The 22,268-nt window shown below is 39.6% G+C and overlaps 2 protein-coding genes across 14 annotated transcripts in view; one reads left to right on the top strand and one right to left on the bottom strand.

Moving 5' to 3' along the window:
* Positions 1-3,164, bottom strand: part of CEP57 (centrosomal protein 57) — a 30,411-nt gene extending 27,247 nt beyond the window's left edge. For 3 of the 6 annotated variants that reach the window (XR_005883455.1, XM_040976827.1, XM_040976831.1), the window contains exon 1: positions 2,898-3,131. Coding sequence is in view for 5 of the 6 variants with exons in the window: in XM_040976827.1 (XP_040832761.1) it covers positions 2,898-2,942 (45 nt within the window). In the remaining variant the exon portion in view is untranslated. Of the gene's footprint in view, positions 1-1,734; positions 1,756-2,897 lie in introns of all 6 variants that reach the window. The other 3 variants (XM_040976828.1, XM_040976826.1, XM_040976829.1) reach the window with 3 other exon arrangements.
* Positions 3,165-3,800: 636 nt separating this feature from the next.
* Positions 3,801-22,268, top strand: part of FAM76B (family with sequence similarity 76 member B) — a 35,362-nt gene continuing 16,894 nt past the window's right edge. For 2 of the 8 annotated variants that reach the window (XM_040976833.1, XM_040976832.1), the window contains exons 1-9: positions 3,808-4,062; positions 4,862-4,926; positions 5,657-5,711; positions 6,752-6,907; positions 9,173-9,363; positions 11,823-11,870; positions 12,055-12,135; positions 12,762-12,897; positions 14,288-14,389. In XM_040976833.1, coding sequence (XP_040832767.1) covers positions 3,976-4,062; positions 4,862-4,926; positions 5,657-5,711; positions 6,752-6,907; positions 9,173-9,363; positions 11,823-11,870; positions 12,055-12,135; positions 12,762-12,897; positions 14,288-14,389 — 921 coding nt within the window. In that variant the 5' untranslated portion in view covers positions 3,808-3,975. Of the gene's footprint in view, positions 4,063-4,861; positions 4,927-5,656; positions 5,712-6,751; positions 6,908-9,172; positions 9,364-11,400; positions 11,422-11,822; positions 11,871-12,054; positions 12,136-12,170; positions 12,183-12,761; positions 12,898-14,287; positions 14,390-19,102; positions 22,133-22,268 lie in introns of those variants that run through there. The other 6 variants (XM_040976836.1, XM_040976835.1, XM_040976834.1 and 3 more) reach the window with 6 other exon arrangements.

The raw sequence follows: 22,268 nt of genomic DNA, 5'->3' as shown, positions 1-22,268 counted from the left end.
AGATTAAAAGAATGACCCCAATAGATTATATCTTGCAAAAATCGAGCTCTATCGAAGTCTTAACTCTCAAGTCTATGAAGACATTACACAAAAGTATAAAGGAGGCACTTTCATCCACTAACTATGGAAACTTAACTTTCTCTGTATCTCATGATATTCTCCTGAAAATGGAAACATTTAAATTAAATTTTTGAGGATTAAATGAGTTACCACATGAAACAATGTGCATTAGATAATACTATGTATCAGTCTTAAAACTGAGGGTAAGGAGGGAGGAGGGACAGCAGGAAGATGATGCTACAAGACCTTGTAGGGATGTTATCCACATAGCAGCGGCCTACACTGCTGCTTCAGATGCTATACCCCAGCTATGCCCCATGCTGCAGCACCTGCTCTGCATTCCAGCTGCCCTCTCAACCTCTTCTGCTCAGTTTCCTGCAAAAATTCCACCTGGGAAGCAACTCATGCAACCAAGATAGTGGATGGACCTCCATCTGGCATGCCTTCCAAACATATGGAAACACAACTTGGAAATAAATCTTGCAGTTTATATATATTAAAAATGAACTATTTCACGATAAGTTCTGGGGTAAATTCATATGGTGCCAGGGCCTGGTGCGGTGGCGCAGTGGTTAAGGTCCTTGCCTTGCACGCCCGGGATCCCATATGGGCGCTGGTTCTAATCCCGGCAGCTCCACTTCCCTTCCAGCTCCCTGCCTGTGGCCCAGGAAAGCAGTCAAGGACAGCCCAAAGCTTTGGGACTCTGCACCCGCGTGGGAGACCCGGAAGAGGCTCCTGGCTTCGGACTGGCATAGCATCGGCCTTTGTGCTCACTTGGGGAGTGAATCATCGGACGGAAGATCTTCCTCTCTGTCTCTCCTCTCTGTATATCTGCCTTTCCAATGAAAAAATAATAAAAATAAATCTTTAAAAAATAAAAAAAAATTCATATGGTGCCACTGATCAGCTTGGCTAAAAGGCCTGGTTGAAAGACTAGTTAAGTCTTCCTGTTCTCTCCAAGTTGCTGAAACACTGAATAATTGTTACATGCTATTCTTCCTGTGCTTACAACTATTTCACTTAAACACTTACAAGGACCACGTGAAATCTACTAAGATAACTATTTCCTAAAGACTGAATTCAGGTGTGAAAACTCCTTGCCTGGTAAGTGTTCCCATTTGCGACTAGCTGCCCATTAGGCTAATCAATGCTGAACACAGGAGCCTCAAATCTACATGAGTAGCCACCTGAGCTGGCTTTGGAGTTAGGTATCCTCAGGTGACTGTTTATTAACCTAAACTGCTTTCTAACTTCTCATGGAAATGAGAGGCTTGCTTCTGATGGGACACGGAAACCGTCATCTCTTATGCATTAAAGAACTACTTTTAGCCACTTTTGTTTGAAAACCAACTTCCAAATTATAACTTCAAATTGGTTAAGTTAGTTAAGTGAGTAGGGACTCCTGATTTAGCATCTACTTAAATCTGAGCTTACATAAACACTTTCTCACTGAACACTATAATTTCAGGGCACAATGCTGTGTGGACTAAGGTTGGTTCCCAGTTCCACTGCTTGGCCAGGCGGCCTCAGCAAAGTGCAGTTCAACCGGTGTCCTGGCATTACTCTCTGAGAATAGCCCTCTCTCCCAAGTTCAACAGCATCTTTCACTAATTTCTCTTCGTCTCACCTCACCTCTCACCGCTCTAACTCCTGAAGGAATCCCCTAGGCGTGACTTCTGAACCTCCCCCACGCTTCTGCGCACACTAGTTAGCCGGCTCCCCTGAAACGCAGGAATCCTTCTGGCCTTTCTCAAACCCGAACGGGAATGGGAAACCGAAAAGTGCAGTTTATACAAGGCAACTCTCACCTTCGTCTTCTCCACACGTCTTTCCTTTTTAGCTTATCTGAAATTTCCTTGACATTCTCCAGGCTTCTTCCTCACTAGCACTCCTACTCTAGTCCTAGTACTCGTACCTCTGTACATTCTCAATTACTGAAAATTTCCGAAAGTATCCACTGTCTAAGGCACAAATGCCTGAGATGCTTTTTCCTTCTTATTTTGCGCCAAGTATACAGAATTCTTTCAACGCGCAGCTGGAAGGTTCCTTCCAAGGAACCGTCTCTATCCTTTCCAAGCACAACTAACCACTCCCGGCTAAACTGCTCTGGTATGGTAGCTTACCCTATTACCACGCCGTGTAGTAACCATCTAATTCGCAGTTTCCACTCTATTCACCTGTGCGATTCTTGAGCCTGCCTATGCCAGGCCCTAAGCGTTTCTACAAGTACGGAGTACAGATTGTTTTGTTGCTTCTCATCTTTTCCCACCGAGGCAGTTCCTAACACAAAGCTCGTGACATACACCAACAAGCTAAACCGGCAGGTGACCCTGGGACAGGCAAAAAGCAGTATGACCAGCTGTCCGCGCCTGCAGCCTTAGAAACACCGCGGGACGGGGCAGAGCCCAGGCTTTGAGGACAGCTCCAGGCAGGCGCTAACAGGCCAAGCCAACGGCCCAAGCCGCGCCTGGGAGGACCGCGGATGCCGCAGAGCGCTCCCCGACCCGCCGGGTGCGATTTCAAAGGAGCCGTTACGCTCACGTGACCGCAGGGGCAGCGTGTCCGCAGGCCTCGGAGTGGGCACGGTCAGCCCAGCCCGGGCCTGGCACTGTCTGGAGAGCCAGATGAAGGACGCGGGGCAAGCGGGGAGCCGAGCCCGCGTCTCGGGGAGCCAGAGCGCGCATGTAGCCTCTGGGTGGCAGGGGCAGGGCCAGGTGCACACCACGCCGTCCTCCCGGACCGGGTCAGCAGCACTAGCGGGTCCGGAAACCTGGGCAAAACTCCCAGAAGCGCCAAAATGGACCGAAATCCCGTTCGTGCAACCAGTCGCTCCATACCGAGAACTGAGAATCAGAAGTCGCAGACACAGAAGCCGCCGCCATCTTCCCGCCTGCCCAGAGCGGCTCTGCAGCTCTCGGGCGGTCCGAGTTCTCGAGCTCTTCTTCAAGATTCGGGAGCCGCCCACCAGGGGCGACCGTACCCCGAACCCCGGATGGAAGGGGCAGGGCGCGGCTGGTGCCCGGCCTAGAAGCCCCTACCACAAACCCCCGCAGCGACGCCCACTCTCACGGCGCACGCGGAAAGGGCCGCACGTCCTAACGGACGTCTTCAACAGCCAATCAGAGAGGAGCGAGCCCGCCCGCCTGCTGACGTCACAAGCAGAGAGCCCCTTGGCGGGCGGGCGGCTTTGGGGCGTTCCACGGAGGGGCGGGAGGGGAAGGCATTGTGTGGTCGCCCGTGGCAACGGAATGGCAGGCCTGACATAGAACACGGGCGAACGCGGTACTGAAACGCGCCTGAGACAACCCGAGTTTGAGTGGGGGACGCCTCTCCAGGTGAAGTACGCTGAGGCGGGGCCTAATGCTCGGCCCCAATAGAAGTCGAGGAAAAAAAAAAAAAACAACGCAGCAGCCGGGGTGACACCTGGGCGACCCCTCGCCCGGCTGGACCCGGGCGCTCGCACCCCGAGCCGCGCCGCTGGGCGGGGCCGACGTGGAGCGGCTTTCGCGCGCTGCGAGCGCCGGGCCCTCATTGGCCGGTCACTTCCGCCCTTTGTGGGAGCGCCCTGCGTAGCTGGGCTGAGGCGTGGGGCGGAGCGAGCGGGTGACGTGGCAGCCACCGCAGCCAATCGGGGCTGGGGAAGGGAGTCCGAGGAGGAAGCGGATCCGCGACGGTGCTGCGAAACCGCCCCGAACTCTGGGCTCCGTCTCCCTCCGCCGCTGTGAGCACCTGAAGCGGCCGGGGCTGGGACGGCGCTGCCGGGCGGGCTGGGACGGACGTGGAGGCGGAGGGAGACGGCGGCGTCCGCGGGGAGCTCGGGAAGCAGGGGCCGCAGCGGCGGAGGCCGAGTTCCCCGGAGGGCCCCGCCTCGGAGCGGGCGGCGGCGGCGGAGGAGGAGGAGACTGAGGGGGCAGGATGGCGGCCTCGGCCCTGTACGCCTGCACCAAGTGTACCCAGCGCTATCCCTTCGAGGAGCTCTCCCAGGGCCAGCAGCTCTGCAAGGTCCGTGGGTGGCGGGCCGCCGGGGTTTCCAGTGCTTGGGCCGAGGGTGCTGGGTGGCCGCAGCGCTGCAGCTGTGTTCTCACGAGCACCGAGCGTCTGTCCGGGGGATGGTTTGGAGTCCTGGTGTCGCTGGGACCCGGGCTCCCTTTTCCTTCCTGGCCTTGACATGCAGCCTGGCAGAGCCCCGAGAAAGGAGACGGTTTTCCCGGCAGACCAGGAGGGGCCCGTCCTGTCGGCGTCCGGGCGGTCTCGGGTGGGTCTGAGTGAAGCAGCCACCTGTCTCTGCCGCAGAGACCCCCGGCTGGAGAGGCTTTCCTTCAGGTGGCCAGTGTCGTCCTTACATCAGGAGGCAGGGGACAGTGTCCGCACTTTGTTGCTAGGAACCCGAAGCCGCAAAGCTGCTGGCATCCTCCTCCTCCTCTCTCTGGGAAAGGCTAGCTGGTTTGGGAACAGAATGCTCTATGCTTTGCAATTCCTCCCATCGCGTTCGAGCTGGAATGCTGTCTGTGAGCATCAGTGCAAATAAGTAGTTCCCCTTATAACCATTGCTTGAAAAGAGCTCTGTCAGCTTTGTTAATTTATGTGTAGTGTGGCCCCACGAGTGATAGACAAAGACACCCCTGCCTTCCCTAAGGAATTTGATCAGGATCGGCCGCTTACAGGGCAGCACTCTGCTGGCTTTACACTGGGGGCCCGGTTCATTGTCGTTTTAGGAGTCTGACTCGGTTTAGTGATAATTTGCTACCAAAAAGTGAGATTTGGGACTTGGAGGTAGATACTGACTGATGTCTTGTTGCAGGAATGTCGGATTGCACATCCTATTGTAAAATGCACTTACTGCAGATCAGAATTCCAACAAGAGAGGTTCGTATACTGTGCTTGTTTTGGTCTGCCAAAAACAGAAGTGTTCTCTGTAAGGCGTCCTTAAGGGTTTTAAACCGGTTATATGTATTATTTTAAAAAGTGTTTTAGTCTCTGAAACTTCCTGTTGTAAATTTTAGATATTCTCAGAGACGTTGTTGAGAATTCTAACAGTGGGTTATCTTTTATTGCATGGACTTCACAGAAGAAAGTAAAGGGTAATGTTCTCCCATAGGAAATGTACAGCCACACTAAGAAAAATGGAAGGATGAAGGGTTACTTATGAAGCTATAGGGGATAAAATGTGAGTGGGTCTGAGGAAAGGTCTGTGGTGTTACCAGCTGCCTTCTTTTAGCAGTGAGTCTGGTAACGTCTGGTCACTGTCGGCACCTGCGTTTGCGCAGCCGATTGTGGGGTGAGGACACTTAGAAGTAAGTAACCTGGGAGATGGACAAGTAGTTTCTTCCTAATGGAGAACAGCCAAGAAAGAGATTGCAGAGGTGGATGCTGATGCCGAGTGACCTGCACTGGAGAGGGAGCACCAGGATTTTCTTTTGAAATCCACACACCAACGAATAAGGAGATTGTTCTAAGTTAATGAAAAAGAACTAGGAAAAGTATGGTTTACCATCAGTTCTTAGCACGGTAGACCTAGGACTCCTAGGTAATTATTGTGCTCATTACCTCAGAGACATACAAAAGATTGATCTTCCATCTGTAATTTCTTTTTCAGCAAAACGAACACAATTTGTAAGAAGTGTGCTCAAAATGTGAAGCAATTTGGGACGGTGAGTGTGTCTTATATTTTCATTGCTTGTTGTTACTGGTCAGTTTTATCTTAAAGGCTGACTGTTTAAAATGTGGTATGTTTGTACGTGTTTTAATAGGTCAAAATATTTCATGAAGTTTTCTGTAGGCAGTCTGAGAAGTTCACACCTAAAAACATTTGAATCATATCAATGTTTTATTTTTGAATTTAGTGTGAAAAACCACAAGGTTACTCTTTAAAAGCCATTGTTTAGAGATTGAAAGAAGCAGCGCCCTAGAGAGGGAGAACCACCTTGTTCAGGTTTGCATCATCAGACTTTCCCTCCTCAGAATTGGTTACATACTGCAGCCTTCATTGGCAGTGCGCATGCTGCTACGCTAGCAAGGGTCAGCTGACACATTTTTATTGCAGGAAGTTTGTGGAAAAAGGAAAATATGGTCTTTTGAATATTACAGTCATTATTGGAATGTTATCCTAATACTGTAATTGATCTAGATGCTGAATTATCTGTGGATGTCAAAGTAAATTCTTGTATGGTTCTTAGACTTAGTATTTAATGTCTTACACCTTTTTTTTTTTTTTTAAGCTGAAAACTACTTAAACTACTTGTATCTTTCCTATGTCATCTGATTTGTGGTATGATGAAATGTTAACTTTTTTTTGAATCAGTAATAAGGTCATCAAGTTTATCAGGATTCTAAATTAGTAGAAGCTTATTTTCCCAAATTCGGGATACATGAGAGCTTTCTGTGTATGAGTACCTTTATTTTCACTTTTTGAAACTTTTGGTGGATGTTTTGTGTTACATAACATACTTTGTGACTCTGAAGTAAATATTCCAACAAAATAACAAAGACTTTTCTTGCTTGAGAAATAAATAATTGAGCAGTGATAAATATTATTGAATATAATAATGACAATCTTGACGGTAAACAAGTTTTTACTGGCTGATTTTCTTGATCTTAGAAAAATATAAGCTGCTGCAATACAGGATATGCTTTATGCAGCAGATTCTTAATATTTTTAAGCATCACAGTTAAAATGTGTGTCTCTTTTCAGCCCAAACCTTGTCAGTACTGTAACATAATTGCGGCATTTATTGGTACCAAGTGTCAGCGTTGCACAAATTCAGAAAAAAAGTATGGACCACCTCAGACTTGTGAACAGTGCAAACAGCAGTGTGCTTTTGATCGGAAGGAGGAAGGAAGAAGAAAGGTATATTTTATTTATGCTTTTATATCCTCTGCAAGTTAAAAAAAATACCAAACAAGTTAGAGATCTTGCCTTTTTGTCCTTGAAAGTGGGCAGTTTCAATGCCATGTTTTATTCTTACTAGTGTCTTGTAGATACATGTTCATCATTTAGGATTACTATACTTCAACAGAATGATGTAGTGGTGTTCTATGTACGTGTCCCTTTTTTTTGTTTGTTTTTGTTTTGTTTTGAGACTCAGTAAATGCTATCAAAACATTTCACCCACTTTACCCTTTTGGTGATCATTTGAAGTTCTTGATATGAAAAAAAATCTTTAGTGTGGGACATAGTACATACAGTTAAGTCTTGTGCCTTATGGTTGGAGCTTTTATTGTGTTATTTTTTTACAGATTCATTTATTTTTATTGTAAAGTCAGATATACAGAGTGGAGGAAGGACAGAGAGCAGGTATTCAGTCTGATGATTCACTCCCTAGGTGGCCATAGTGGCCACTGCAGAGTCAATCTGAAGCCTGGAGTCAGGAGCTTCTTCCAGGTCTTCTACACAGGTGCAGGGTCCCAAGGCTTTGGGCCATCTTCAACTGCTTTCCCAGGCCACAGGCAGGGAGCTGGATGGGAAGTGGAGCTGCCGGGACTAGAACCGGCACCCATATGGGATCCCAGAGCGTTCAAGGTGAGGATTGTAGCTGCTAGGCTACAGTGCCAACTGGAGCTTTTATTTTGAAATTATTGTTTTTCTCTGCCTACAATGACGTAAGAGTGTGACAACCTGCTGATTGGCATTCCCACTCTTGTCAGTTTCAGTTGATTTTGGTAGATGGTTCTCTGGGAGGTTCCTGCAGATTCTTGCACACCCGTACGTATGTTCTACTTGTAAAGCGTGTCCCTCTATCATTTATCCTATAAATACAAACACAAGGTAGTCTCTTTCTTACTAGTAAATTTGGGAAGGAGTTTTTTATTACCCTTTAGCACACATGCAGCTGTTGCTTATTTTTTGTGGTAGTTGTAGTCTATAGAGTTACCACACTCAACCATTGCTCCTAAAGGAAATGCAGTATTAGATTTCTGTTCCTGCTCAATGTGTATTGGTCAGCTGATTTTTATGTTTATATATATGTATATAGACACATACGTATGTATAAATTTGGGTTTGCTTTAATTGCACCTTTGCCATCAGCACAGTGATGTCTGAACTGCACATGTTGTTTCTCCAGAAGGCAGATTAAAGCGTTGTGAAGCTTCGGAATGCAATACAGCGCTTAAGCATTACTATTTGTGAACATCAAAGTTCTTACTTAAAACTGTGGAATTAAATGGTACTTTTTACATATGAGAATTGAAACACCTGTCCCTAGTCACGTTATTCCAGCTTGTTTGGGAACATGTGTTATCTGTTGACAGATTTGTCAATCCTTTTTGACACTCTGCATTGGCTTGAATGATCATAAAATTGTGACAGACGTTGACTTGATAAAAATTATTAATCAGACAGGCTTATTTGCAAATGCAAAACCAAGGATAATGACGATGCACTATATGACTCATATAGTCTTTCTTATTTTTGTAAATTCTTAGTATTTACTTTAGGAGGAAATGCCTTATTTTACAAAGTGATTTAAGAATGTCGAGTAGGGCCCAGCGTGATAGCATAGTGATTAAAGTCCTCGCCTTGCACTGCTGGAATCCCATATGGGCACCGGTTTTAATCCTGGCAGCCCTGCTTCCCATCCAGTCCCTGCTTGTGGCCTAGGACAGCAGTTGAGGATGGCCCAAATCCTTGGGACCCTGCACCCGTGACCCGGAAGAGCTCTTGGCTCCGGCTTCAGATTGGCTCAGCTCCAGTCATTGCGCTCACTTGAGGAGTGAACCATTGGAGGTAGGATCCTCCTCTGTGTTTCTCCTCCTTTCTGTATATCTGCCTTTACAATTTAAAAAAAAAAAAAAGGATGTTGAGTAGATTTCATGAAAGTTTATCAACTTATGCTGATTTTGAAGAAATAAAAATCAATGTCTCCAAATAAAAATGCATCAAAACTGATAGAAGTTTTTATACTGCCTTCATTAATTTTATAATCCATCAAACATGCATTTTCCCAAAGGTTTAAGAAAGTTTGTAAATTATTTGCATTTTGTAAAACCTGTGTATTCTTGTCTCACATAAGCTTCATTTGTAGCAGTGTGGCCAAAAGTGAGCAGTTTATGATGACAGCCTTTTCAGTAGGTTATGCTTACAGTTAATTTAATGGAAGTGTTTTCTTAAAAGGTTGATGGGAAGTTGTTGTGCTGGCTCTGTACCTTATCATACAAGAGAGTTTTACAGAAGACGAAAGAGCAAAGGAAGACTCTGGGGTCCTCACATTCAAATTCATCTTCATCTCTTCCCGAGAAAGACCAGCATCATTCAAAGCACCACCATCACCACCATCATCATCGTCATAGCAGTAGCCATCACAAGTAAGTACTGGGCAAATCATGCTTCTGAATCCTCCCTGCCATGTGGGTGCCTCCTGTGGCTGTGACTGGGTGCATCTAGTTTGCTGTCCCATGGTCGGTCTCTGGAGTGTGGAAGGCTCTGTTCCCACGGTATGCAGTATGTAAAATTGCACAAACGGGGTGTGCTTCACTGCTTCCCTTAGTAGTCAGAAAGAGGATATTTTGGGAGTTAATACAATTTTGACTGTAAAAAGGGGAATCCATGTGCACCCGACTTAATTCTTTCATGATTTAAATTATAAGGCATAATTTTTTCTTGTATGTAAATAATTGTGAGAATTTCCCTAGGTGTATATTTAGTAAAAGAAATTTTAATCCAGAATCTTGGAAATACATAGTTGATCTTTTGAAAGAGCATGTTGTAGCACTGTCTTCTGTGAGAAATGACATTTTGAACTAGTTGGTACTTTTTTGTTGTTGCTATTTTAAATACACATAGATAAAACCTCCATTCTAAGACAAGTACTTGATTCTAAAAGTGACCTTGTTGGGGTAATAATATCTTAATGTGATATTAAATGTGTTAATGTCCTAACTCAGTATGTTTAGGAGTTTGTGAAAATGTGGTATTAATCCTCATGGAAAAGCCAAGAACATTGTAACTTAAGTTCTACACTTATAAATGAAGATGAAAAACTGGCGACATACCACGTACCCATTTTCAAAATTCATCGATCCTAAATTTGTATGAAGATTAGGATTGTTGTTTGTACCTAAATTTCTCTAAAGATTCAGGTAGCTATTGAAGATCTAATGTACAGAAAACCAGTATCTGCCATGTATTGGAAAATTATGCTGGGATCTTTGGGAAATACTCTGATGAATTCTGTCTAATAAATGGTGATTCTAAGTCGTGCACAAGCACCTAATGTATTAGTTCATCAGACTTAGTGAGGCACTAATGCTTCTACCATTTTGTAGTGCTTTTTGCATTTGACATTGGTAGACTACAGTAACTTCTTGCTGTTGTTTTTAAACTATTTTAAAAAATATTGTTTTTGGCAAGATCCCAAGGATACATGTTTGTTTTTACTTGTTGCTGTAAAATATGAGAACGTAACTATGTGGTATCATGGTTTATGCCAGCACTACTTAGACAGTCTGGGAATGATTCTTTTTCCTTGACATTTTTATATATTTGTCCTAACATGTTGAAAGCACACAATTGAGTAAGTTGATGTGGATCAAATAAGATGATAGTAACCTCATCTTTTCTAAGTAGAAGAGGTTTCAGAAGTAAAGTGAAAGAAGACAGTATTGATTTCAAAAGATATTTTCCTTTCTGTCACTTAGGAAATCCTTGTTTTCAGTGAGTGTAAACCATTTGGTAACAGGCAACCAGTTTGTATGGTCCTGTTTAGAATTGAATGGATTAGAAGAACTTTGTGAAATGTGTTTTTGATCTATGTGGTTAACCCTGAGAGGGGTGGCAGGGAGTGGCACTCGGTTTATTCTTGATCCAGGAATGGATCTCTCTATTCCTGTATTCCTTCTGTTCGTATTCTTAGGTTCAGAACAATGGCTAGTGCTATCAGTTCATGTGACTGATTAATAGAGATGGCAGTCATTCACCAGTTGATATGGAATGATTATACTTGATACAATTAGAGCTGCTACTTCCCCAACTTGTTATTTATAGCTGATCCTAAGGAAGATAGTCTGTTTGTTAAACTTCTGGCCTGGGAGAGCAGTAGAGAATGCCTTGGGCCCTGCAGCCACGTGAGAGACCTGGAAGAAGCTTCTGGCTCCTGGCTTTGGATCGGCTCTGCTCTGGCCGTTGTGGCCATTTGAGGATTGAACGAATCGATGTAAGAGCTGTCTATGCTTCTCTTTGTAAAATTTGTCTCTCAAAATAAATACATAAATACATAAATAAATAACTTGAAAAATTAAGCAGTAGTAAATCTTTTTAAATTGACTTACTTAGGTGAAGAAAGAGGTTGGTGTTTCAACCACTGATTGTCCCCAGATGGCCACAATGGCCAGTCCTGGGCTGAGAGAAACCAAGATCCAGAAACTGTATCTGTGTCTCCCTGTGGGTGACAAGGGACCAAGCTGTTGGGTCATCTTCCCGTGCTTTTCTTAGAATTTGTGCTGATAACTAACTGATCAGAAGTGGTAGCAGCCAGGACACTGACAGCACCATGTGAGGTCATAGTCACATGAGCTTGATGATCAACTTCATCATGTATTTTCTAATAAATTCATTATACTGTTTTGTACGTGTAAGTATTATTGAATGATCTTACCCAAGTTGACTATTACATCATTAGATGATGGTTTTTTAGAGGACCAACATCATGTATGTGCCTTATAATTAACTGCAGAATTGCAATGGGGTGATTCCATTGAGAAAAAACTGCTGTTAAATGTGGGTGTGTTAAATAAATGTTACCAGATGTCATTTATGTATTTTTCAGAATCAGCAGTTTAAGTCCAGAACAAGAGCAGGGACTATGGAAACAGAGGTAAATGCATAAATAAGTTTTCTGAATTATTTGAAATTTATGCTTTCATATGTGATAGCCTTTTAAACTTTGTTACATCTCTATGAAAAGTCATTAGTGTTCACTAATGTTTTTGAGGAGAAAGAATAACTTCTCTAGTACTTCTGCTGCTTTTACTTTAATTATTATTATTGCTTGGTTTCAGCCATAAATCCTCTGCAGCAATCCAGAATGAAACTCCAAAGAAAAAGCCCAAATTGGAAACCAAGCCATCTAATGGAGATAGGTAAAAATTAATTCTTTTTTTGTTAAAAAATTCAGCTGAATTGAACAGTTACAGTAGATTGTCAGTTAAGAACAAACATGTATTTTCTATTTGGCTTATTTGAGTCACTGAGAAGAATAAGCATAATCATTTAAAAATTAATTTTGGCAATAAGAAAGTGGCACTGAACTATGCTCTATTGGGAATAAATTTGGGCTGTGAAAAAAAAATACTAGAGAATATTCTCTTTATCTTCATTATTCTTTTTCAAAGAAACACAAATCTAATTGTGATATTTTTAAATTGACCTGCTTAGAAAATGTTTTTAGACTTAAAATATTATGAGCTTGACTTTGTTTTAGTTCATTAGCCAAAAGTTTACTGATGTTACTGTACAAATTGGCTGCCTATTGCTTTACACTAGAAGTATTGACCCCCTAAAAGCTAATACTGAATTATATTTCTGCAGGTGTATGTAATGTGTGCCATTAGTAAGGTAATTTGCCAGTTGCATCCATTTCTGTCAGGTACATATTTTTTTGCATTAGCCTTAAGGATGTTTGTGGAATTGTCTAATTTATGCAATTTGAACACCTGCTGATTTCTTTTCTACTTCATTTAACTGTGCTTTACTTTTTTCTTTTTAGTAGCTCTATAAATCAGTCAGCAGATAGTGGGGGAACAGACAATTTTGTCCTCATAAGTCAACTGAAAGAAGAAGTGATGTCGCTTAAGCGTCTCTTACAGCAAAGAGACCAGACAATTTTAGAGAAAGACAAAAAGGTAAGAATATGGTTCACTGAAAGATCTACATTTTGACTGTTGCTTGAAAATTGGAGGTTTTATTGCTAGAATTTTTTATACACATTGATATTGAAAATAGCATTGTAAGAAATGATAGCTGTAAACCTCAAGTAGCTTCACATTTGCAACTTTATAAATTTATAGATTTATATACAATTTATAATCCTTATAAATTTAGGGCAACCAAATTCTTTTCCTGATTTTATTATGTAGTTATTTAGTGATGGCTAGAATCATAAACTGATTCACAGGAATACAAAAAGGAATAGATAACATTTATCTTTTGAAGTTCCTGACTTGCAGAGAGCTCAGTGTAGTGAATAGAGTAATTATTTCAGTTGTTCTCTTATGAACTGGCATTGCAGAATAGGGCTACTTTCATAATAAAGTTGAGAGAAAATGTCATTATACTTTGAATATGACAAGGGGAAGGCCTTTTGTTTTGTTTTCATTTTTAAAACAAGAGTGTAAGATACCACTAATTCCTTCCTGTTTACTATCCTATGTCTTTGAGTTTCCCAACTGCTGGGCAGTTACAAAAGAAAAAATATAGACTTGTAGAGCTTATGAAATGGAAAGAAATGGCAAAAATAACTGAAACTGCTTTTACGTGGTTCTGATAGTATGATTAGATTAAGTGTCTTAGTTTGCAGTCTTGAAATATACTTTATCATATCTAGGAGAAACATGTAGTTATCATCCTAAAAACTCTGTTTTCCTTCTCTGCTTGATGTCGCACAAATTCTTTGTAATCTGTCTTCCTCCTTCAATCTAGTCACTTGGATTTCAGTGATTTATGTACTTGGGTATTTCTGTGTTTTACCTTGCATTAGGTACTTTTGAGTACATAATCTAGAAATGTTTTAAAAACAAGAGCAGTGCAACTTTTGATCCTGGAGGCTTCATACTCTTCCTTTATATGCATCCTTCATATTAAACATTCATTTTATCTCTGCAATGTTGCTTCAAAAAGATAACACTTTCTTTATTTTGTTTATAGTAATGTGAAATACGTTTTAATTGAGACCTTCTCCGAAGTATTACCCATTAAGGTTTCATGTTGGTGGACCAGTTGCCGTACACTGTTTCCAATGAAATTGCTTAAAAACAAAAAAGCAGCTTATTACTTTTACTAATGATTACTTAATTGCCTCAATATTGAGACTATACTATAGTAAAAATTAATTATACATAGAGGACATTCCACAGAACAAATTAAATAAATCATAAAGCCCAAGAAACTATTAAATATTCTACTTTTATAAAGGCATGTTGGTTTATTGTAAAGATTAAGCGGTACGTTTGTCTGTACGTGCAGTTTACATGCATGTGGATACAGGCACCTAGGCCTTTTTTTCTTTTATCTCAGTTAACAGAACTAAAGGCAGATTTTCAATATCAAGAATCAAACTTGAGAACAAAGATGAACAGCATGGAAAAAGCTCACAAAGAAACTGTGGAGCAGCTTCAGGTAAATGATGCTATTTGTGTGAAATTTTAGGCAAAGGGGACAAAATTATAACAGCATTTAACATGTAATAGCATTTATTGTCAAGATTGTTATTGGTACCCATATGTTGTCCATTTTGGTTTGTTTTTAGTTCTGACTGATTATGTAATGTCAGTACATTAATCTTGAAAATGTTACCTAAAGTTCAAATGAGGTTATCAAAGGAGGCTTTATTGGAGTAGGTGCAATTAATCATTCAACTTAAAGAAAAGTATAAAAATCTGATTCCTGGAAATTATGTGAAAGATCTTTGATAGCAATCATTCTTACTATTTCTGTTCAGATAATGGGAATGGAGGTGAGTAAATGCCACCAATTTATAGGAATCCTGAGTGGACGCATTTATTATGTATATAGTGGTATAATCTAACCTGTGAATGTGGTTTATGAAGTGCTGAATAGGCCTCTGCTGTTTGCCACTAGCTAGTCACCCACCTCTATCTCACAGCATGGGAAAATATATTATGCAGGATTTAAATACATAGAATAATTAAATGGGAAAATTGAGTGTCACTACAGGAACCTACAGTGGCAACTAATGAAATTCATGCAGAAATAGTGTGCGTCTAACGTGGGTACAGATTTTTAAGGCTTATTGTTACCTGGGCTTCATACATTCCGTTTAATGTTGTATGCTCTCTGATTTACAAATTATGATATTTGTAGAAATTTGAGTAACAGATTTTAAGATTGTTTTAAATCTTAAAAACATGAAGATGCAACACAGTCTTCAGATTGATTAGAAGGCTTTAGCTTCAGACGGAAGGAATTATAATGTCATGTTTTTAAACATAACATCAAGGGGTATTTGCTGATCTAACTGGATTTGTATTCTTTGTATTTTTTCATAAGTAGCTTACAGCGAGTACAGGATAGGAACCTGTTGAATTTCAGATACTTGTATAGATCATAACTTGTCTGGCTTGACTATTATGAAGAGGAGCCTCATTAAGAAAAGGAATTGGGACATATCAGGTGTTGAGATAGTGAGTTGTTATTTATGGAAATACCTATTGCCCTCTGACCTGGGAGATGGCTCATAGCATACATCACTGTAGCAGGCTTATTGTGTACTACTACCCTTACATAGTTATTTATTTGAGAAGTGGAGAGCTTACATCTGTGGGCTCATTTCCTAAATGCCCACAGTGATTGATGGGACAGTGCTGAAGCTAGGAACTCACTTTAGGTCTGTTCCTTGTGCATGGCAGGAAGTCGGTTACTTGAGGCTTCACTGCTTGCCTCTGGGTCTGCATTAGCAGGAGGCTGTTGTGAGGAGCTTGAACTGAGTACTGACTCCAGGCCCTTTAGTATTGATGCCAGAGTCTTTAAAATTTTTAAAGATTTGTTTATTTCGAACAGTTAGATTTTCTGTCTGCTGGTTCATCCCTCTAATGGCTGCAAAGATTAGGGCAATGCCAGGCAGAGATAAGCATCGTTTGTGTCTCCCATGTGAGTGTAGGGCCGAATAAACACTTGGACTGTCCTGCTGCTCTGCTCTTGCCATTAGCAGGGAGGATTGGAAGTGGAGCAGCCTGGACAAGAACCAGTGCACATATGGGGTGCTCGCATTGCAGGCAGTGTCTTTGCAACCACTATGCCAATACCCTGGCCGCACTTCAGCCTCTAAGTTAAACACCTGCTCTCATACTCAATTTTTAATACTGAGTAATTAACTGAAGCAAAATCCTCCCCTTATGTTATCAACAAAGCTTAATAAAGTACTTTCCAAGGAGCAGTTTGTTTATCGAAATTGGACATTTTCAACATGATTTTGACTGTGCTATATTGCTACTGACAGTACCCTTGGTTTGTATAGTAGGTTTGATTTATAGATAAAGCTGGTCACAGTTCCTAAATAGTGTATAGAAACTTACATCGTTTGGTCTTCCCCTGTGCTGGCTTCCACCAGTCCAAGTTCCTCAAGCTATCTATTTCACCTTGGTTGTTATGCCCCTTTGTGTTGCTGCTAGACACACTGTCATTCTCTCTTTAGCAGCCAGTGTGTTGGTACTGGTCGCTGCTGAAATGGGCAAACACAAAAATTATAATCTTTATATAAGGAATAGAACCATTAAACACAAAATTTATCTTGCTCTAAAAACTGTAGAATACTTTATAAAATGAAAGACCCGTGAATAAACACTGAATATCAAAATAAAAGAATTGTAACATTCCCCTAAACACAAAGAGCATGAAGTTAAAAAAAAAAAAAAAGCCTGCCATTCATTTCATAGGTAAGTAAAAGGGGAAAGGAAGCATTTACATGATTGATGTGTGTCAGTAACTGTTAGGCTAAGTATTTTATATATTTGGTTAGATTTTAGAACTCATTTGAAGGTGGGTGGTGGAGTTTCTGTTTTACAAATGAGAAGATTTGCTCTCAGTTATACAGCAGGTAAGTGAGTCAGGGTTAGACCCAAGATCTGTTCAATTCCTAATCCAGATATTTTTTCCTTTAAACCAACATTTTAAAACATTTTTAACTTAAGACTTTGAAAATAAGCATATTACTTCTGCCGAGTATATAATTATAAAGTAATTTAGGATAAAATAGCATGTGTATGTTTATTTAAATATCTCATTATATAATAATCACTTTTAATGTGCTTCAGTTAAGATATGACAAGTTTGAGATTGTGTCCCATTATTGGCAATTAATGTACTGATTATGAACACTTGCGTAATTTATCAATAAATTCATTAGTGATAAGATACTGAGTACATATGAAATGAGATTGAAAGTTAACTTCTAAAATACTAGAAACACAAAAAGTGTTAAGACTACATTTTAATCGTTACATATATCAGGATAAGTGTTTTTATATACTATTCCTATAGATCTAATGGAGACCTCTGGGTCAAAATGGCAGGCCTCTCATAACTTTGGCTTTAAAATGTTTCTTTAGTTTTTTGTTTGTAGCCAGTTGATCTGTTTGCTCTAGAACTGAAGTTAGCTAGCAAAAAAAATTTTTTGATACCACACTGATTAGGACTGGCTACTTGGTAATAAACCCGTTGATTGTTAGAGTGTGACTGAATTTCCTGTAACAGCCAGTCATGCGCCTTTGATGCACTCTCACAGCTTCTCCTATTGTTTGACTTTAGTGGGAAAAGCTGAAATATTTTTCTTCTTACGGTTTGGGTATTTTAAAATGATAAACTGTATTTTTATTTGAAACCTTACATTACCACTTTAGTTATTTAATGACTATAAAAAGGGGAGAAAAATAAAACCTTTCTTGCAGCTGAACATTAAATTATTTGACCCTCAAATGTAATTCCAGTGAAAATATTTTCGTTTTACAGTTCTTTGGTGTTAGTTGAAAAGGGTTTAATTTGAGGAGGGGGAGAAATAGAAATTCAAAGCCTTGAAAATGTTTACATTTGATAAAACCACTTTAGGGAAGCATATAGATGCTGTAAAAAGCCACAACTATTTCATAACCATACAGAAACTAACAAGTATAAAATGAACCGCTAAATTAAAAAAGAAAAAAAGCCTGTGTAGTTAACAGAAAACCTCAAGACATGAGAATGAAAATAGTTTTCAAATATATGCTATATATTAGTTTTGGAAGTTTTATTAATTTCAAGACAGCATGGATTCTAAAGAAATTTTCATCTCAGATGTCAACAATCTGAGTTTCCGTGGCTAATAAGTTAAATAGAGTGTGGTAAAGGTAATCAAAATATAAAAATATACACTGAAGGACTACATAGACCTTTTTTGAGTGTATGTCAGGCTTTCTTGCCTAAGGGACAAGATCAGTGATGGATGAGGCATTTGATAATGAATTACAAATTCAGTTTAGACACTGTAAAAGTAAGATTTTTGAATCTTTGTGAAAAAGAAAATCGAGCTTTCTTGAAATTAAAAGCAGTAATGTTAGAAAACTGCTCAAAGTCGGTGCCACCCCAAAGGCAAATGACAGAAAAAATTGACAATTGAAAGAACAAAAATCTTTTTTTTTTTTAAGATTTATTTTATTTTTATTGGAAAGATATGCAGAGAGGAGAGACAGAGAGAAAGATCTTCTGTCTGATGATTCACTCCCCAAGTGAGCGCAACAGCTGATGCTATGCCGATCCAAAGCCAGGAGCCAGGAACTTCTTCCAGGTCTCCCACACAGGTGCAGGGTCCCAAGGCTTTGGGCCGTCCTCAATTGCTTTCCCAGGCCACAAGCAGGGAGCGGGATGGGAAGTGGAGCTTGCGGGATTAGAACCGGCACCCATATGGGATCCTGGTGTGTTCAAGATGAGGACATTAGCTGCTAACCCACACCGCTGGTCCCTGAAAGAACAAAAATCTTAAGATCATAATAGGTAATTCTGTTAGAGGCCTTAAAAAATCAGCGCCATTGGCAAGGTAAAGAAGTGGATGCGTTTGGTAGAAGAGATCTTTTAAAGGATCTCATGCTGGAAAATATTCCAGTAGATTCACTTTATGGAATTTTTTTGGTAGCCAGTTCTATCTTTGGTTAACAGTGATAATGAAAAAGGTGACTGATGACCTAAAATTTTCTTTCTTCATATTCAGTTTAGAGGAACCTAACATATTACTATTTCAGTGATATTTTGGTTTTATAGATAAAAAGAACTAATTAAGTGATATTCTTTAGCATGACTCAATAGTTCAACTTTTAAAATCTTGAATATTTTTGTCTCTCACAGGCCAAAAACAGAGAACTACTCAAACAGGTTGCAGCACTGTCAAAGGGTAAAAAATTTGACAAAAGTGGAAGCATACTAACATCTCCTTGAGGAACTAGTTTGTTTAGTGTTTGTGCTTACAGTTTAAGTTTGGAAAAAAAAACTGTGACGCCCTTAAATTCTGTGTAGTAGAAGAATATTTTTGCACACCAAATGAAATTGGCGTGTTTCTTACTCACTTTTGTAAGGGACATTTTTTTAAGTTGTAAAGCATTTAAATAAAACTTCAACTGGTTTGAAGTAACTTTTTAATTGTTTGCTATCCAGGAAAGTTTTTTTCCAGCAATAGTATTAAAGGGGTGCATGGGTAATGTTCTTTATAAACGCAACATGCAATAATAGAGTCAGTATGGTTTTCACAGGTCAGAACAAATTTTTTGTCCTTTTTGCTGAACACTATGCTGACTTACACAGTTTTCAATATAGAAATAAAAAAACTTTTAAACAAGGAAATGGTAAGCACTGGTTTGCAAGATGTGTTTTTACTTTGCCTCCATATGAAAACTTAGAAAATCATGGTGCTTTTATTAAATGAATTTCAACATATATGTAAATATGTTTATAAAAGTCAAATTATTAACATTAGTAACCCACCATTTTCATTATTGATACAGGAATTACTGTTTAATGTACAGTATCCAGGTAAAAATGTGTTTTTGTTTTGTAAAAACTGTAGATTTTTACTTACAAGTGCCTTTTTGCTGCCTAATGTTTTTTATTTATAGGAATGCTGATCTTTTGTACATAGTTTGTTTTAAAATCATGTTTAATAAATGTTTGTATATAAATGCATATGTACAGAAGCGTATTTCCAAAATAAAGATGCTAGTAATGTGTTGGAGGTTGCATTAAGAACTAACTGATAATGCATATAGACCTTAGGTGATTTTATTGGTTGTTTGTGAGAAGGGAAGGTCTTGGCCATTGAATTTACTTAATGATGTCAGTACTTCTCTTGAATATTTAATTTTAAATAATTCTGATAAAGTTATTTTATTTTGTATGTTATAGCCTTTTTTTCATATTTTTATGAGCAGCTACATGTTCTTCCTTTATTTTTTATACAATTTCTTTAAAATTTGTTTCTGCAGTATTCTATATATCTTCTTTCCCTATGTGTGTGGTTGCCTAAGTTAATATTTATATATACCATACTTAATTTTTAAATTTAATGCAAATATGAAAAACATAATCTCTGATTATCTTTGAGTAAATTGAAATGTACTGTGGGGTTCTGGCACGGTTTATCGGTAAATTGCTTCAAAGTTCTTAACATTGCCTTTCAAAGTTAAGGTAGGATGGAATAGGTTACGTGTTACTAATACTGATCTGATCCAATAGTTTTCAGCCTAGAATGTAATTGGTTTCCTTCTTTGTGTTAGTTCAGCCTTTCAGCTCAGTGCTAAGTTGTTAGAGTGTTAGACACCATGTAAAAAATGAGAGATCCTTCTCTTTGGAACTTACAAGCAAAGGTAATTTTTTCCAAGTAAGCTGTTACTAACCTTGTTTTGATATGAGCATTGATTATGAGCAGTTACCAAACATTGGTTTTCTTACAAACACATAATGATGAGAAGTTTTTAATATGACTCATGTTTCCCTAGGCTATTCTATTGTTGTTTATTATAAGCTGAAGCCAAATAACTTGTCCAAATTGGAAAAATGCAGTCTAGAGCATTTTTAAGTGATAGCAAGAGATTTAATGAGCCAGACTTTGAAAATTAAGCCAACTTGTTTTTATGAAACCTTCACATAAGTCTTTTTAAATTTATATAAGTCTATTTAAATTTATTATGCTTAATCATAATAGACAATGCCTTAACATGGATTTTAGTGTTGGACTTGCTAAATTCATAAAATAATCATTACCTTTCTTTACAATTTCATAGCCATTTGTGAATTCATGATGTGATTATTATGGTTCTAAAATAACTAATAATTGTTAAACCTTGTTGGGGCTGCTGCAAAAGAAATATGTTCTTTTCCCATACCCATGCTTTATGCTGAAATTAAAAGGAAAATTTAAAAGGAATCTATATAATGTGAATTCCAAGGGGTAAAACCTTTTAGGGGCTTCACGGTATGTAGTTTTAATTAAATAAATACCCTCTCTTTAATCCAAGATTTTATTTTATACCTTCATTTTTTGCAATTTTATGAGCTAGTAATAGACTCTCAGTCCTGGATCTGTAGTGTATTGACATAATGAGCAGATACTGTTTAAATGTGGACCTGTAATGAAATGAATATGGTGTGCCGTATTGTGCTTTAGCCTGTTTTCCACAATTAGCATTTAACAGTGAGGGTCGTTAGGCTTGTTATTTATTAATAGCCTGTGAATATTGCGGTCCTTTTTAGATTGTATTGGTCTGAATATGCATTCTGCAGTGAACCTGTTAAGCTGTTCACTTGTATAGACTGTTGAAATACTGTCCTTGTACACATCTTGACCATTGACATTTTGTACTTTTTTCTAAATCCAATATTTCACAATAAAATCTTATCAAAAGCTTTGTAATAGTTTTCCTATTACTATAACCTTAGTGGCTTAAAATGATGAATCAGTTCTCTTACAGTTCTGGAGGCCCAAAGTACTAACTATTCCACTGGATCCAAGCATTGGCATGGCTGGTTCCTTCTATAGAGAGGGCCAGTGGAAGTATCTGTTTCCTTATTTTCTCAGTCTTCTATAGGTTTATTCCTTTCTATCTTGTGAAACTGCCCTTCTGTTATCATCAGAGCCAGGAAGAGTAGCATCTATACAACTCTTGTGCTTCTGTACTTATCTGACTTCTCTGTGGTGGTCATATCTCACTTCCTCCTTATAAGGCTGTTAGGAAGCTCTCAACAGGGACATGTGGATAATCAGAAGAATTTCTCTTGCTTAAGTTCCTTCACGTAGACAACGCTGTAAAATCTCATTATGCAGGTAACATTTTCATGGATTACTATAAGAATTAGGGCATGGTCACCTTAGTGAAACTATTTGTTGAGCCCACCACAAGCTACTTCTTCATTTTGTTCCCCTTCCTTACTGTGAAATCCTTAAATGGCAAAGAAGAGAATACTGACTCTAGCCATGTATCAGAAACTCTCTTCCTTCTATTTTAGTGCAAAAATGTAAGTC

This window comes from Ochotona curzoniae, unplaced genomic scaffold (genome assembly GCF_017591425.1).
Source record: "Ochotona curzoniae isolate NIBS_2020 unplaced genomic scaffold, NIBS_Ocur_1.0 contig_2723, whole genome shotgun sequence".
Taxonomy (NCBI): domain Eukaryota; kingdom Metazoa; phylum Chordata; class Mammalia; order Lagomorpha; family Ochotonidae; genus Ochotona; species Ochotona curzoniae.
The sequence above is the reverse complement of the archived record's forward strand: the minus strand, read 5'-3'. Positions and strand labels throughout refer to the sequence as shown.